This window comes from Periplaneta americana, chromosome 4 (genome assembly GCF_040183065.1).
Source record: "Periplaneta americana isolate PAMFEO1 chromosome 4, P.americana_PAMFEO1_priV1, whole genome shotgun sequence".
Classification (NCBI taxonomy): domain Eukaryota; kingdom Metazoa; phylum Arthropoda; class Insecta; order Blattodea; family Blattidae; genus Periplaneta; species Periplaneta americana.
The window spans coordinates 73,095,991-73,115,287 of record NC_091120.1 but is presented as its reverse complement, the minus strand read 5'-3'; the positions used below and the strand labels follow the sequence as shown (position 1 = coordinate 73,115,287).

The 19,297-nt window shown below is 36.0% G+C and overlaps 1 protein-coding gene across 1 annotated transcript in view; it reads right to left on the bottom strand.

Moving 5' to 3' along the window:
- LOC138697926 (lysosomal-associated transmembrane protein 4B-like) overlaps window positions 1-19,297 on the bottom strand; it is a 64,273-nt gene that overhangs the window by 26,093 nt on the left and 18,883 nt on the right. Inside the window, exons 2-3 of the mRNA XM_069823536.1 lie at window positions 6,515-6,629; window positions 6,357-6,444 (exon numbers count right to left, since the gene is read on the bottom strand). Of these exons, the coding sequence (XP_069679637.1) occupies window positions 6,357-6,444; window positions 6,515-6,619 (193 nt within the window). The 5' untranslated portion in view covers window positions 6,620-6,629. The remainder of the gene's footprint in view (window positions 1-6,356; window positions 6,445-6,514; window positions 6,630-19,297) is intronic.

Below are 19,297 nucleotides of genomic sequence, written 5' to 3'. Positions count from 1 at the left end.
ATCAGAACCTGACATAATTACCAATAACATTACAATCAGAAGTCAGTATACCATCATTATCATCACTACCATCAGAACCTGACATAAATACCAATAACATTACAATCAGAATTCAGTATACCATCATTACCATCACCATCAGAACCTGACATAATTACCAATAACATTACAATCAGTATTCAGTATACCATCCTTATCATCACTATCATCAATATTTGATATAATTACCAATAACATTTCAATCACAATCCACTATAGCATCATTATCATCACTATCATCAGTATCTGACATTATTACCAATAACATTACAATCAGAATTCAGCATATCATCGTTATCATCACTAACATGAATACCTGACATAGTTACCAATAACATTACGATCAGAATCCAGTATACCACCATCATCACTACCAGCAACACCTAACATAATTACCAATAACATTACAATCAGAATCCAGTATACCATCACTATCATAACTACCATCAGTACCTGACATCATTACCAATAACATTACAATTAGAACCAATATATAATCATATTCATCACCATCAGATATTTCCAATAATATTACAATCAGAATCCAGTTTACCATCACTATCATCACTACCATCAATACCTGACATAATTACCAATAACATTACAATCAGAATCCAGTATACCATCATTATCATCATTACTATCAGTACCTGACATCACTACCAATAACATTACAATAAGAACCAGTGTATTATCATTTTCATCACCACCTGACATTGCCAATAACATTACAATCAGGATCCAGTATACCATCATTATCATCACTACCATCAGTACCTGACATAATTACCAATAACATTACAATCAGAATCCAGTATACCATCATCATCACTACCATCAATACCTAACATAATTACCAATAACATTACAATAAGAATCCAGTATACCACCATTATCATCACTACCATCAATACCTACCATAATTACCAATAACATTACAATCAGAATCCAGTATACTACCATTATCATCACTACCATCAGTACCTAACATAATTACCAATAACATTACAATCAGAATCCAGTATACCATCATCATCACTACCATCAATACCTAACATAATTACCAATAACATTACAATCAGAATCCAGTATACCATCATCATCACCAGGGAAAGGATTTATATGTAAATACATATTTACTTATAAAGCTAATATAATTTATATTTTGCATTATCTTTATGTTTCACAATGTGTAGGGTTGAAAAATCCTACTTTTATTTTCCATATTTTTCCATATTTTAGAGTTTAGTACATATTTTCGTTAATTTCCATATATTTTCCATATTTCATATAAAACAGTCCATATTATATTAGGTTTAACAATAAAACAAAACAAAATTCCATTAACTTTTAAAAATACATTTCCACAATAGAGATTTAAACACATGTTCAGTAATCCCTTTAACATCAGAGTTATTTGAAAATTAGCAGTCCTATCAACAATGGGAAAGTAAGTTACAAAACTGTATTAATTTAATTTAAAATTTTTAACAGACTTCAGTTGTGCAGCTCAACAGTTAAATGCCAGTCAGAGTACACATAGGTTCAGTTTTGTAAATCATACTATAAAGACGGTAAATATGCCAAAAGTACGTCATTCAGTCAATTTAAAATCAAAACTAACAAGTTACATTTCAGAATTTAAAGAAGATGGTTTATCAACTGACAATAAAATATTATTTTGTAATTTGTGTCAGTGTGCAGTATCATCTACACAAAAGTTCCTGGTGCAACAACACATTACAACTAGTAAACATCAGGCCAACAAACAACTAAATTCCAAGCAGAGACAATTGTTTTTAACACAACCAACAACATCGAATGTAAGATCTGAGTTTAACATCGACCTGTGCCGTTCTCTCATCTCTGCTGATATTCCTCTCTACAAACTAAAGAATAAGGTCTTCAGGGAATTCCTTGAAAAATATACTCAACATACAATCCCGGATGAGTCAACACTTAGGAAGACGTATGCTCCATCCATCTACGATGAGACAATACAGAAGATAAGAGATGAAATTAAAGATAGTTCAATTTGGGTTTCCATTGATGAGACTCCCGACAAAGAAGGTAGACTTGTTGGTAATGTAGTTATCGGTTTGTTAAGTGAACAATATTCTGAACGAATTCTTTTACATTGTGATGTTCTAGAAAAGTGCAATAACAAAACTATAGTTAAACTGTTCAACGAAGCTATGGGTATCCTGTGGCCAAAGGGTATTATGTACGATAATGTGTTATTCTTTATTAGCGATGCTGCCCCTTATATGGTCAAAGCTGGACAAGCATTATCTGTTGTATATCCTAAATTGACTCATTTTACTTGTGTGGCGCATGCATTTCATCGTGTGGCAGAAGTGGTCAGAGACAATTTCCCTAAAGTAGATTTGTTGATTTCATCAGTGAAAAAAGTATTTCTCAAAGCTCCCAGTAGAGTTAACGTGTTGAAAGAAATGTACCCTGAAATTCCATTGCCACCAAAGCCAATTTTAACTAGATGGGGTACATGGCTAGAAGCAGTTGAATATTATGCCGAACATATAGACTCTATTAACAATGTTCTCCTTGCATTGGACTCTGAAGATGCAGTCTCAATTGATACTGCGAAAACAGTTACCTGTGACATAAGTGTGAAGAATGACTTAGCTCACATTCAGCATACATTTTCATGCATCATAAAAACGCTCAAAAGTCTCCAAAATAGGCACCTTTCACTATCTGAAAGTTTTGAAATTATAAATAGTACTGTGGAACAACTGAATCGTGGTAGAGGTAAAGTTGCAGATGCAGTAAGAGCTAAGGTGGACACTGTACTTTCAAAAAACCCTGGATATGAAGAACTACAAAAGGTTGTTGCTGTGATGAGTGGTGAATCAACAGTGAAGATTAACTTGGACTTATCCCCAGCAGACATTGTGAAATTGAATTATGTACCAGTTACTTCTTGTGACGTCGAACGCTCTTTTAGTCAGTATAAATCTATCCTCAGAGACAATAGAAGAAGATTCACTTTTCAGCACTTGAAAGAAATGTTTGTAACCTATTGTTATGGTAACAGACAATAAAAATTGTGTTTTGTTGAAACTACATTGGAAGATAAGGTACGTCCATTATATTTTTTGTTTAGTTTGATTAAAATGTACCAATATTTAACGTACATAGTCATTTTTTTATAATTTTAAGTCCATATTTAATTCCATATTTTGGTAAAAATCCATATTTAATTCCATATTTTGGTAAAAATAACTACATATATATTTACATATTTCATATATTTTTAGTCCATATAAATCCGTTCCCTGATCATCACTACCATCAATACCTACCATAATTACCAATAACATTACAATCAGAATCCAGTATACCATCTCTATCATAACTACCATCAGTACCTGACATCATTACCAATAACATTACAATTAGAACCAATATATAATCATTTTCATCACCACCAGATATTTCCAATAACATTACAATCAGAATCCAGTTTACCATCATTATCATCACTACCATCAATACCTGACATGATTACCAATAACATTACAATCAGAATCCAGTATACCATCATTATCATCACTACCATCAGTACCTGACATCACTACCAACAATAACATTAGAATAAGAACCAGTGTATCATCATTTTCATCACCACCTGACATTGCCAATAACATTACAATCAGAATCCAGTATACCATCATCATCACTACCATCAATACCTAACATAATTACCAATAACATTACAATCAGAATCCAGTATACCATCATCATCACTACCATCAATACCTACCATAATTACCAATAACATTACAATCAGAATCCAGTATACCACCATTATCATCACTACCATCAGTACCTAACATAATTACCAATAACATTACAATCAGAATCCAGTATACCATCATCATCACTACCATCAATACCTACCATTATTAGCTATAACATTACAATCAGAATCCAGTATACCACCATTATCATCACTACCATCAGTACCTAACATAATTACCAATAACATTACAATCAGAATCCAGTATACCACCATCATCACTACCATCAGTACCTAACATAATTACCAATAACATTACAATCAGAATCCAGTATACCGTCATCATCACTACCATCAATACCTACCATTATTAGCTATAACATTACAATCAGAATCCAGTATACCACCATTATCATCACTACCATCAGTACCTAACATAATTACCAATAACATTACAATCAGAATCCAGTATACCATCATCATCACTACCATCAATACCTAACATAATTACCAATAACATTACAATCAGAATCCAGTATACCACCATTATCATCACTACCATCAATAACTGATATCATTACCAATAACATTACAATCAGAATCCAGTATACCATCATTATTATCACTACCATCAATACCTGACATAATGACTAACTGGCTGCTCAAGGTCAAGCAATGGACTGCATTTGCCATACGTGCTTACTCCTATTCTTGGACCGTTCTCCTCAAGAAAAGTTAGGTGGATCAGTGGCGCGGCATGTTAGAGGGAAGAGGACCAGCCGGAGCTTAGAAGATGAGGTACATGTGGACATTGAGCTCTATACTAGGAGCTCACTGAGTGTGGAGGAGACTAAATAACCTTGATCCGCCAGTTCCAAATGCGTAGACTATAGAAGCCGTTCGACTGTAGTTGAACCATGGCCTTGTCATCTCGCACAGGTTACGTGGGTGGCAATACGTTAAAATCTTAGAGTAAACGCATCTTTGTTCACTTTGCATTCAAGGTCATGCTTCAACCACCGTGGAACGGCTTCTATCATCATCGCCTGACATCTTGGTCAATAACATCACACATTATTACCATCACCTAGCATGATGGCCAAAAAGCCACAACCACAACCCATTATGTCTCATAATAAAATTTTCCTCCACTGCCATTATTGTCAATACCATTTCAATTTTAAGGCTTTATATTCATTATTATACAATTACCACCACAACCATCACCACGAGGCATCGTCATCAATCCCACTTCAACCAAAGCCATTAGTCTATGTTTCTTATCTATTTTATAACTTCTATCATAAAACTAAAAGTATTATGACAAGCAACATCACACCATCAGAATAACTATCGTAATAATAATAATAATAATAATAATAATAATAATAATAGACTTAGCAATAACAGTTATAATAATATTAATAATAATAATAGGCTTAACAATAACAGTTATAATAATATTAATAATAATAGTAATAATAATAATAATAATAATAATAATAATAATAATAATAACTAATGTTGAAATGGGGAGTGATAGTACAATGATAGTGGAAACGGGGAAATCTCGAGAGAAACCCTCAACTATCTTGATTTTTCCATCACAAATACGACTCCATCATCGTCGAGATTTGAGCCCGTGTCCGCAGTCATCTTAAACCGGCACTCTGCTAACTGAGCTACAAAGGCGGCAAACCCGAACATCCTCCTCTTTAGCATGCAGCTTTAACGGTAGGCGTTTCAGAGTTTCCCTAAACCCTGTTTCTGTGATGTTTCAAATTCCAGCCTAAGCCCCTCTATTCGAGTGTTCTCTATCAACAACTCAATTTCCATTTCCATTCTTTTTCCATTTTAGTATAGTTCTGAGTCTGAACTTCAGGTCTGAAATACTTCACAATTTCCAGGGTCAGTTTCTCCTACATAACTACTCTCTGTTCACTATTCATCCATATTGTCTTCTCCCATATTCGGCTTCAATTCCAATATCTTTCTTGTTCTCAGCCCCCTTATCGCATTCTGGGACAGATATGGCACATACCGGTTTTATATTCATATAATTTAAATATAAGCATATAATATTTCAAACTGCATACTGGGACAGATAATGGCACACGGTCAAGAATTGGATTTGACCATATGTGACATCAGTTGAGAAAGAAAGAACTACTTAAGTTACTTGAATATTAAACCGGTGTGTGCAAGACTGTCCCATGCGGTAAGGGATTAATTTCTATCCATTTCTCCTTCCCTATTTCCAACTCAAACTTTAGGTCTTTCTCCATGCCCACCCTCTCCCCACAATTACTCAGATCCCAGCCTCCACATATATCTCCATTCTCAGCTTTAGCCCCAACTTTATTTTACACTCTCACTTCTTGTTCCATTTTCCATCTCCATTCCCAAAACTAGTGCAAGCTAAAATTTAAATTCATTTAAACTTAAAAACCGATTAGACAGTACTATTTTTATAGCATAGATGACTACAAAACAACAAAATGAAAGGTAATTCCACTAAGGCTAAACTTGCTGAATTGTCATTATGTACACTTACTGAAAGGTGCTTCTTGTTTTGGTGGCTGCGACGGATCCAAGAAGACGAGATTCAGCACCGCGTTGACGAACAAAAGAATGTAGCAGACCTGCGGATAAAACAGTGTGATTATGTGCTCATTAATATGACCATAACGCATTATGTTGTACTATACTGACCATTTCTAACCATCCGATGACGAGGCTGGCGGTCCGCAGAGTGCAGCTGCAGCAGCAACATATCGCCCTCTCCAGCACTGGCACACACTTTATGTTCAGCCCCATGATGACGGTTCTGCAACCAAATCGGAGAATTAGGCAACATAAACATACGTTAATAAGGCCGAAACTCTTGTCTGTGACAGGTCTGTCGCAAAACTAATTATTGTGGGCTTTTCTCCGAGTACCTGCTTCTTGGGATATTCAGGAATTGAGAAGCCATCTGATGCATCTCACCCAGGCTATTTGATATGTTCAACACAGTGACAGAATACAGGTTTCCAGAATAATTTATTTCTATGTTTGTGTTCATACAGCGGCGCCTGAACGCCCTGCATGTAGACGCTGCAGTAAAGTCCGTCATACATAGGCCTACAATTCCCAAGAGGTAGTCATGAGATGAATGAATTTTCAGCCCCGGATATATCCAAGAGAAAATTCATACAGGATCCTAACCATCATCTGATAACAAAAGACTGTACTCGAACACCAGGTGCCGCCACTTAAGCATCCCCGACTACCATGGACATCCCTTGGATGCTAGTAAGCTTAGTCGTAATGTATCTCTCGTCTACCACCAAAAATGTTCGCGGGTACCGCCCATTGGGCGTCTCCATCTGGCACCGGGTCATAGTCTTGAACGTTGGGCAGATAAGCAATAAGCTAGAGGGCCACCTCCAATGGGTATCACCGGAGCTCACGCACCATACTAGAGATGAACAACGATCGAGAAAAGCAAGATTAACAGCGCCCGCAAAACCGAAAATCCGCACGACAATGTTGTATACGTCGCGTCGTTGACGTAAAGACTGCTTGTGAGTGTTTGGAGACGCCGAGATTGATCACTCCCGAAGTCCCGAACGTCAAGCAGCCATGAATCGCCACAGTTGTTTATACCTGACTGAACTTTTATCTACTTTGGCAACTGTTATAATATGTATAAACAATCAAGTGACCTATTTGATATATCTCTACCTTTCAGTGTATAATAATCCGTTCCCCAATCTTTATTTAATTACTAGGCTCTTATTAAAAGGCTAGGAATTTTCTTTTCATATGTTTGAGATCAAGTGTGCAATTCCAAGTAGAAGATATTAACGTTATGTTTTATGTTTCTTAGAAATGCAAATTTATTTGAGAATTGTTTTTTTTTTATTTATATAACCATAGGTAGGAGTCCATAATTGTACCTATTTTTAAGAAGGGGGACAAAACCAACTATGGTAACTTTCGAGGAATATCACTTTTGTGACGTCGTACAAAATTTTGTCCAATATTCTTTTGAGAAGATTAACTCCGTACGTAGGTGAGATTATTGGGGATCATCAGTGCGGTTTTAGGCGTAATAGATCGACTATTGATCAGATTTTTTGTATTCGACAGATAATGAAGAAAAAATGGGAGTATAAGGGCTCAGTACATCAGTTATTCATAGATTTCAAAAAGGCATATGACTCTGTTAAGAGGGAAGTATTACATGATATTCTTATTGAATTTGGTATTCCAAGGAAACTAGTTCGATTAATTAAAATGTGTCTCAGTGAAACATACAGCAGAGTCCGTATAGGTCAGTTTCTATCTGATGCTTTTCCAATTCACTGCGGGCTAAAGCAGGGAGATGCACTATCATCTTTACTTTTTAACTTCGCTTTAGAATATGCCATTAGGAAAGTTCAGGATAACAGGCAGGGTTTGGAATTGAACGGGTTACATCAGCTTCTTGTCTATGCGGATGACGTGAATATGTTAGGAGGAAATACACAAACGATTAGGGAAAACACGGAAATTTTACTTGAAGGAAGTAATGCGATCGGTTTGGAAGTAAATCCCGAAAAGACAAAGTATATGATTATGTCTCGTGACCAGAATATTGTACGAAATGGAAATATAAAAATAGGAGATTTATCCTTCGAAGAGGTGGAAAAATTCAAATATCTTGGAGGAACAGTAACAAATATAAATGACACTCGGGAGGAAATTAAACGCAGAATAAATATGGGAAATGCGTGTTATTATTCGGTTGAGAAGCTTTTATCATCTAGTCTGCTGTCAAAAAATGTGAAAGTTAGAATTTATAAAACAGTTATATTATAGGTTGTTCTGTATGGTTGTGAAACTTGGACTCTCACGTTGAGAGAGGAACATAGGTTAAGGGTGTTTGAGAATAAGGTGCTTAGGAAAATATTTGGGGCTAAGCGGGATGAAGTTACAGGAGAATGGAGAAAGTTGCACAACGCAGAACTGCACGCATTGTATTCTTCACCTGACATAATTAGGAACATTAAATCCAGACGTTTGAGATGGGCAAAGCATGTAGCACGTATGGGCGAATCCAGAAATGCATATAGAATGTTAGTTGGGAGACCGGAGGGAAAAAGATCTTTGGGGAGGCCGAGACGTAGATGGGAGGATAATATTAAAATGGATTTGAGGGAGGTGGGATATGATGATAGAGACTGGATTAATCTTGCACAGGATAGGGACCGATGGCGGGCTTATGTGAGGGCGGCAATGATCCTTCGGGTTTCTTAAAAGCCATTTGTAAGTAAGTATATAACCATAGGTAATATATAATAGAACCAGAACATTTTGATAACTAAGACACTGCTCTGTTTTGTCTTTTTGTCTCATTTAAACATTTATCATGTTATTTATTTCAATGAGGTATGTTATTCAAAATTACGAAATTTTTCCACGCCAACCAAATGCTATTTCGAGAATGATGAGCGAGACTCGAAGCGTACGAGAATGACGAGACGAGACTCGAAAGACAAATGCAACGAACACAGCGAGCGAGAGCGGCAGTTAGTTTTGTCCTAGATCATATATGTAACAGATAGGTCAGCGCTATGTTAAAATCGGTTGCACTTTGAAGAGAACAACCGCCAGGTTCGCCACACGTCCACCGTAAACGAACACGAGATGGCAGTACAGTCGCTAATGCAATTCAAATGGGAATTATGACGTGACTCCTTATGTAACAACTAGATGGCAGCGTAGTAAACCTGACAAAAGTTGTTAACGTCAAAGCCTATAAGGCCGACCTATCTGGGGTAAATAAGATCTAGGGTTTTGTTCATCACTACACCATACCCTAAAACCGTATTTGGATCGGTTTTTTTAGAAACTCCATAAGTCAAATTTTAACAAAATTGATATTATTGCTAATTCCTGTTCTATAGGGATAGATACACAATTTTGTATAAAAATACCACAAATCAAACGGTATTTCTGTTGTGACATGTGCGCTTGAAAGTAGGTTTCGTGAGAAGGCCCATAAGTCAGTGACAAAGCTGACAAAGAATGAACAAAACTATAGCCTAAGGTGTTGTGTTTGGCAAATTAACTATTTTGTGTCTGAATTTTGGATTTGTTAGAATAATGTTGTCTTTTATGTAATATATTACATATTTCATAGTGAAAGTAAATCCATGGCGCTACAGTCCATGAAGGGCCAAGACCGACCAGCCGGCTGCTGGCCTCACGTCCATATGCCTAAGCAGAGGTGGACGATCATCCAACCAGTATGGAGGTATCGTGTGATTAGCACGATGACCCCCCCAGCCGTTATAGGTGGTTTGCAGTTCACAAAGTGCAGTCATAGAGAACGGTTGTGTAGTAAGCAGCATATGCAAGTAGGTTAGCGTGTGAAGAAGGTATGGGCGACGACCTAAATTCTTACAGGGCGCAAATCGGGTGCTTCAATGCAGGGCAGTGTTGCAGATGTTCAAAAGGTGAATATGCTATAGGGTCGGATAGAATCAACATATTTGTGGCCGCGGCTGTTTTATCAATTCTACTGATTATTGGAAATGTGGAGTTAAACCCTGGTCCTGGAGATACAGAAGGAAGAGTCTTCAGTGATGAAGTGTTTCAAAGAGAATGGATAAACTATATGAAAGAAACGAGAGAAGACAGACTAAAGGCAAGTGTTCTACTAAACAAAGTAGCAAGTGATATAGATACATTAGTAAACAGATACACTGAAGTGGAAAAGAAGTTAAAGGAGGTTATCCAAGAGCAGGTGGTACTAAAATCGATAGTTAAAAAATGGGAAGATGATAATAGAATTAATAACATTGTAATTTATGGTGTTGAAGATTGCAATCATGAAAAAGGAATTGATACTGGTTACGTGGTGTTACAATTATTAACTAAGTATTTCAGTCTAAACTTGGACATAAGTGCGATAAATAACGCGTATAGAGTAGGTAAGGGAAATAAAAGACCAATTATTGTGAAATTGAACAGTTACTTTATCAAAGAACACATCATTGCCAATACGCATCAACTCAAAGGCACAAATATATTCATACAAAATGACTTTGCAAAAGAAATTAGAGAGAAACGAAAGAAGTTAACTCCAATATTAAAAGAAGCTCGAGGTAAAGGATTTAGGGCAACTTTAGTAAAAGATAAAATGAAGATAAACGGAAACATAGTTAACGTAGAGTCCTTAAATAATCAAAACATTGAGGATTTATTCAGTTGCGGTAACAAGAACAGAAATAAGGAAATAGAGACTTGTGGAAATAGAGCATCATCTATACCACACGTAAACAGAAGAAGTGCATCACGAAACAGGAAGTCTAGAAGCGTAGAGAGGACTGATAAGAATAGTAACTCATCAAGTGGGCAGAAGAAATCAGAAATAACAAATAGAAGAATTGATGAGCTTACGGGAGTGAATGATATTAGAGCATACCTAAGTAAACTAGAGAACACTGTTTTCACAGATCCCTTTAGAAGAAAGAAGAGTGAAGAAGGAAAACCTAGTATGGAAGAAGATGCTGGAACCAGTGAAGATGCTGTTTGGGGAGCTGAGGCACAGACTGAGAGAACGACCAGTGAGGGTAGGCTGAGGCGCGCAAGTGAAAACTCAACAAGGAGAAGCGATTGTGGATCAACCGGCAAAGTCAGCGCAAGTGAAGATCAATTTATAAGAATGCCACATGCCGTTGGTAGTCCGGGGTGCGCGAGAGGAAGTGCTATAATATGGAGGAGCTGTGCGATACCGACCGATGGAGTAGGAGAAGGTGACGAACAGTTATTAAGAGGTAAATTGACAAATAGAAACTCTATCAGAAATAAAGTAGATTCAATCAAAACTATAGATACTGAACGAAACTACCTACTAAGAGATAGGCATCAGCAAAGACTAAATTTTCCTAAAATTAGAAACACTTATTATTAATTAAATTAGATAAGCAGACAGGTTTTGAAAATAAGATATAATTACGGCAAGGTTTTAAAATAATAAGAATTGAAAATAGAGAATTAAGGTAGTTATTAATGTATTCAGATAGCTATATTATTTAGTAAAGGTTCAGAAGATAATTTTGACTTTATAAATTGCTTTACTAATATGTCTTAATTTCAATAATAATGCATTTATAATAAATTTAGTAGGCATTATAATAGTAATGAATTGATAATGAGTACATGCGACACAATAATGAAACTAAATTGAGGTTGATTATGTAAGCAACTTGTCAAGTTTGTTTTTAAGCAGGTATGCGGTAGTCTTCATTGAAGTTACGCAAACGTTTCTGCTGACAAGGAAATATTGTAAGAAATAAAGACAACCTACATATAGAATGTATCGAGTCAGCTAATTCAGGTTCATGACTTACAGTATGTCGACATCTGATCACCTAATTGGAATAATAAGCTATTATTAAAGTAAGACCTAAATAATTACAATTAAATTGTGAAAAGGAGCAGATAAAATAAGGTTTAATGTCTTAATGGTTATCACGATTGGTTTAAACATGCATTAAAACCAGACGTAAGTGCAAGTTTGAACCAATAAATTATTGAGATTTGCGATAAAATAATGAGTCTAGGAAATTGTATATTTAGTATGTAGAACTACATTTGTTTATAGATCTTTTGTTATATTATTAAGTTTTGTACTTGTGAACTATATCAATAAATCAATATGACAATATATGAAAAAAAATAATAAAAAATCAATATAGGTGGTTTGCGAAATCGAATTTTCGCTACCTATCGCAGCTCCCCAAGTGCATCATGATGCTGGGTGGGCACCGGTCCCATACACTGGCCGAAATTTCATGAGAAAATTTCTTTCCCCATGAGGACTCGAACCAGCGCGCATTCCGTAACGAGAGTCCTAGGCAAGATGCCTTAGACCGCGATGCAACAGCGCGGGGCTATTGCATATTTCATGCAGAACTTTATTATTTATGTCCGTAGTGACATTTCATACAGGTTAGAGTAAAATTTGTTCACATTAAGCAGAAATTATGAAGTCAACTTGTAACTACTGATTTTGAGAATCAAATTCGTAATATTTTTGAACCAAATTTTCAATTAATTAATGAAACAAAGAGAGTGTTTTGTTAAATCTTTACCAGATTTTGAGAAACCCCATAAGTCAAACATTTTCAAACTTGAATATTGAGTCATATTCCATTTTAAAATATTCTTTTTCACACAGAAATATTCGGTATGTTTTTACCACCATGTTTTTTTCTGTGTTTTTCCAAAACTTTGTATTTCGTGACTCAAGGGATTTCTAAAAAAAAAACAGTCATTTACTCGTATGACATGAAATGAAGAGTACGGTGAAATTGAGTGTGTTGGTGGAATGAAATTTGTAAAGTTGAGGGAAACTGAAGAACCTCGGGAAAACACCTTAAATGTTATCCAAAACAAATATTACTTCAGTAGGCGCCGAAGATCGAACCCCAGTTCGTGCTCTAGCACTGACTTACCGGAGGGATCTATTTCTACGCTTTTGGAGTATAATATTGAATGGGATTATTGTTAAATACAGTGAAACCGTTAAAAATCTTGGCATTTTTATGGATAGCGATCTAAATTGGAATACTCAAGTAACACACATTTGCAAAAAAATATTTTCTCAACTTCACTCCTTGTTTCATATGAAAGAATTTCTACCACTTAGTCTAAAAAAGAATCTTATTCAGACGCTTGTAATGCCCCATTTTGATTATTGCGATTCCTTGCTAACTAATGTAAGTTCACGCTTAGCTGAGAGACTACAACGTGTTCATAATGTGTGCATACGATTCATCTGCAATACTCGTAAATTTGACCATATAACACCTTCCCTCCAGTTACTTTCATGGGTGCGTCTGAAGGAACGAAGAACAATACATTCACTGTCTCTTCTGTTTAGAATCATGCATACTTCTACTCCGAAATATCTGTTATCGCGCTTTCAATTTCTTACAACTCTTCGAAACCGACATCAAGCACTTCTTTCTATCCCTCATCATAGAACGTCTTTACACTCATCTTCCTATACTGTAGAAATACCTCGCCTCTGGAATTCGTTACCTAATGATGTCAGGGACTGCCGGACTTTATCACAATTCAAAATTAAATTGGAAAATTTTGTCTTAGTTAATGTTTTTTAGGTATTGCTAGAAGTATTGATTTGTGTTTTTTTTTTCTTTTTAACCTAGATTAAAATTGCAAGTTTCTTGTTTATGTTAGTTAATTAGTTAGGATGGAATTAATTATGATACTTAATCACTCATTTAAAGTTTGTGTGACTGCAACCTGTATATTTTTGTGTGGCTTTACTTTGTTTATAGTGTTTTTTTTCTCTCTCTTTATTTCTTGAGCAGCTTTACTTTGTATATTATAGTGTATTTATTTCTGTTTATTTATATTATTGTATTTGTATTCCTGGTGTTGTGGAAGAGAAGGCCTGATGGCCTTAACTACACCAGAATAAATAAATAAATAAATAAATAAATAAATAAATAAATAAATAAATAAATAAATAAATAAATAATTGAGTTTGGTTCAAAATCCATCATTTCTGTGTATTTCTTAAAGTATTCACTCGTGGATTAATTGTTGTTATTGTTATAAGGTGCGGCTTTCACAGTTCGTCTTTTTTGTGCTATAGAGCTGATGAGTACGTAATATCGACCCTGAGGGAGCTATTCTTGATAGTTGTAGGACAATTTCTGGCTTATTTTCTGGATTTGTGTGTGTTTCAGTAGCTTTGTGCCATATTTCTAGGACTGGTAAAGACTGTGATCAGGAGTAATTTGAGACAAGTAACTTGAAGTTCACTACTATTTAAATAAGAAGTTGTGAACCTTAATGCTAGTTGTAACCATATTATCGAAAAGTAGGCAACCCTTACAGAATTTGAGTAATTTTAGTTGAAATTTAAGTGTTATAAAACTTGTAATGCAGTTTATAGCTCTTATTATTTAATGATCTTATTACTGACGATTTATTATACTGTGTTAGCCAAAATATTATCCACAACATACTGTATTTCTTAAGAACGTGTTCAAATTACCTCTTCCTACTTGAATATAGGACTTGTAACTTTTCACTAAAGACTGTTGCATTCTCTCTAACATTGTTGGTGTCGAATAAACGCAAGCAGTTACATTTTAATTTCTGAAACAAGCTTTTCTTCAGTGTCTGCTGGTGTCTTGTAAACGAGAAATCCAGTGGGGTTAAGTCTGGGGAGCGTGCTGTCTATTCAAAAGAGCCTCCTCTTCCAATCCATCTCTCAGGAAAATTCTAGTTGAGATTTTCTCTAACTCCTTGCATGAAATGTACGGGGTACATAATGTTGCAGCCACGTGGAAAAATAAGTGGAACATCCTGTAGTAACGACGAGAGCGTCTGCCTCAGAGATTGCTCATAAACTTCTATATGTAGGGGAGACCGGGGTAAAGTGGACACCTTAAGAGATACGTGTCTATATTTTGCACATTGTATAATTTTGTGACCTGAAATTTTGGCATGGTGAAGAGTTCACCTTAATGTGTTTGTTTCTAGAGTTTGTAGCTGTTGCAACTAATATTTTCTTCTTTGTTACAAGTTTTTATAATAGTTGCACAAAGTCCACTTTACCCCTGTTGACTGGGTAAAGCGGTCCCCTGATATAATTTTCACCCTCAGTCAATAATTATTCGCATAATATGAAATTAATGAACTAAACAAGACACTATAAAATAACTAAATGACAACAACTTTGTTTATCAGTAAAATAATATATTTTATCCAAAATTAAATACAAATAAGAATTGGCAAAATAGAGTGCTTATTATAAAAAAAATGTTTTCCACTTTTACAGCTTATCTATGGCATTCTAGTTTCATTTTAAACAAAAATCGCAAGTAAATGCATCACAATCACCATCATCATCATCATCATCATCATCAACACCAGCACAGTCATCATGTGCCCACTTCAAACATTTTGAGCACTGAATCCATCCCTCGCCACTGTGTGACCTAAGATAGGTGTCACTGCAGAATAGGCACACTGCATCATCATTATCTTCTTCGGAGCTAGATTCCTGTTCAAAAGTGATTTTCCTCCTACTTGCTGGCTTCTCCTTATTTTTCATACTCTTTGATTTGGCAGAATCATGTTTTTTTTGGCTGAATCTTCTTATTTTCTTGTTCAGTTTTCCTGTTCTTCTCCTCAGAAAGTTGGTTCTTGTAAGGACTGCTGTTTAAAATTGAGCTTGGGTTGATTTAGGAACTGGCATTATATCTTCTGGAGTGACTTTGAATGAGGAACAAGCTTTTGGAGAATTGTCTGGTGTGGATGGATCAGTGGAAGTTGATGGGAGAACTAACAATTGTTCAGGTATGTCAATGGAATTGTCAGGAGAAACTGGGTTGGGCGAACTGTTAAGGTTATCTGGAATAGGTCTGTCACTTGGAAGTGATGGAGCAAATCTGATTCCTGAAAAACATCTGGATCGAATGGGATGATTCCACACTTTCTGAAACCACTAATTGCTGTAGATGGAGTTGCCGCTTTGAGATATGCCTCACCAAAGAGTTTGCTGACTTGGAACTGGGTAACTGATCTTCCAGGATTGTTCCGCATAAATTTCTCAATAGCAGCAATATAGAAAGGGTTAAGCGGGGCCATGAATGACACATCAAGCGGTTGCAACTTGTGACTGCAGTGCGGGAGAATGGTTATGATGGTCACGTTGTTTTCCCTGGCTCGAATAATCACATCAAAGTTCTTAGTATGTGTCAAATGCCCATCCATTATGAGGAGTGTAGGGTCTTCTCTTGTAGGCTTCACATGGTTCAGGAAATGATCAAACCAGACTCCAAAAGTTTCCATTTGCATCCATCCAGATCCGTTGCATGAAAACACAGTTCCTGGAGGAGCTCCGTCTTGCAGCTCTACTTTCATCCTCTGACGTGGGAATATTAACATTGGAGGAATAAAATTTCCCCCAGGACTCATGCAAATTACAGCTGTAGACAGAACACCTCGTTCTGCAGAAGTGATGGTCCCCACCTGTTTTGTACCCTTTCTTGCCAGGACTTTGTTTGATCTTGTCTGGACAGTCGTAATACCTGTCTCATCGACATTAAATATACGGTGAGATGGAAAATTTTTATCTCCTAGCACGGATTTGAGGATTTCGAAAAATTTATTTACGCTCACTGCATTAAAGCCCTGCGCCTTAGCGATGGAAGTTGCCTCAGGTGATCGCAGACTTATTTCAGGATGGCGCTTCTTAAATCCTTCAAACCAATCTTCACCTGCCAATCCCGTATTCTTGTTGAAAGGATGCTTCAATTAGTTCCTTTCGGCTAATTGAAAAGCTAGCTGACGCACATCTTTCACTGTCAACCCGTAGAACATGCTTTCCATTTTTAAAGCATAGTTCACTAACTCTTGTTCTTGTTAGTTATTAAATACAGGCCGTTTCGAACCCAGAACCTTCTTGTCTTCGACTGCATCTACGTTTAAGTTGTTAACTCTCCTCTTCAATGTCGTTCGAGGCACCCCAAAAACGTTGCTTGCTTTTTTGCAGCCCATTGACCCATCACGAACTGCAGAAATGGCTGCCCGCATTTTAGAAGGACTCCAGCTTTGCTGTGCTGTCGTGCGCAGTCTCGTTCTAGGCATTGCGAAATTTCTACAAAAAGAAGATAAATAAAAAAGTAAATATTTAAGTATTAACATCCTCCGGGGTAATGTGGTCCCTTGAGGGGCCGCTATACCCCATATACATTCTAGATTTTAAAACCATTGAAAAGAAAGTGAAGCCATATTTAAAGCAGAGAATAGCTACTCAGGTTTGTAGAATGAACCCTATCCTTATTAATAAAAAAAGTTCAAATATCGTTACAGTTATATTACTAGAGTAAACATGACAGTTACAAACCACTTACCTTAGATCAAATGTCTCGAAATGGTGATATTCTTCACTGATGTCAACAAAATACACAACCATTCGTAACAACAGCTACAGCTCAACTGGCTGGATGGTGGGGAAGCAGTATGGAGCTTGCCGGTTAGAGCGCAGCACTAACAAAGAAAATAAAAGAAGAGTGCTACTTTACCCCGGGGGACCGCTATATACGGGTCTCCCTAGGTATATAGATATGCCATAATGTAATTTATATTTATATTATTTTAGTTTTCCATTATTTAACTTGTCATTAGTTCCAATATTCTTTACTTGAATGTTTTCGCCCTTATGAGAAAATCATTAGGTCATACATGAGTTACACTTTTACATAAATTAAGCCACATGAACACTATATAAAACAAGTTTTACGATATAAAACATACATGAAAGATTAAAATGTGATTAAAATAGTGCTTAAAATGACATATATCTAATTCTGTTGAAATTACAGTTGAGTATTTTATCAATATGGTTACAAATGCAAAATCCAATTTATGGGTTGCAGCAGGGAAGCATTTGTACTGCAGCGTACTAATTACAGTATATCAAAGTGATTTATTGCCTGTATAAGCTGATCCTTTTGTTACGATGTTCTTGCAGCGTAACTTTGCTTAAGACTGTATTTACCATTTGACCATGTCAGTTATGTCATTAATGTCGGAAACAAAGATATGCTCCGAGAACATTGTAACATAACGGATTAGCTTATAAATGCAATAAATCACTTCGATAAAATTAAGTCTTGGTTTTTCTGAACCGACGCATGCGAGATGACAAATTCGGACTACACGAGAGATAGTGGGTGGTTTATATACACTGCTCTGGTTTATATGGCTGCGAAGTGCGCAGACCTCCCATGTCGTATTTATAGAGACCACTCACTGTTTATCGTGTGCGAGGTGGGCCTCGCATCTCTAATGCGTCGGTTCAGAAAAACTAAGGTTTGAATACTCTGCAGTACAAATGAATTTCCGGCTGCGACGCAAGAATTGGACTTTGCTGATAATACGTTGCATTTGTAACCATATTGGATAAAATACTCAACTGTAATTTGAACAGAACTACATAGATACATGTAATATTTAACAACTAATTTAACAATATTTTCATTTTTGTTATATATATTTTATATTGTATAAGTTTTATGGTGCAATATTTCTGTAAATATGTGAAGAATTAATTCCATATATCTGTTTGAGCAAAAATCTTACTCTTGGGATTATTTGTGCTACTTTAAAATGACAGTTGTTATGAAACGCGTTAGTGAGAAATTATTTGTCAGTTTCGTGACATAATATACTGAGGGGAGAAATAGTTGACATTCTGTGCCTTTGTCCCTACGATTACTAAGTGATCAGACTTTCAGCCTCTCACACATGCTGTTCGGATTCGAATCCCGGTCAAGTCTGGGATTTTTCATTGAAAAATCCATAGTGACCCTTGTGGCGAACAAGGTCGCAATTGGGGCCGTTTTCCCATATTAGGCATCTACATCATTCCGTCTACATCTCTTCATTTCATCATTCCATAGCATTCCTCGA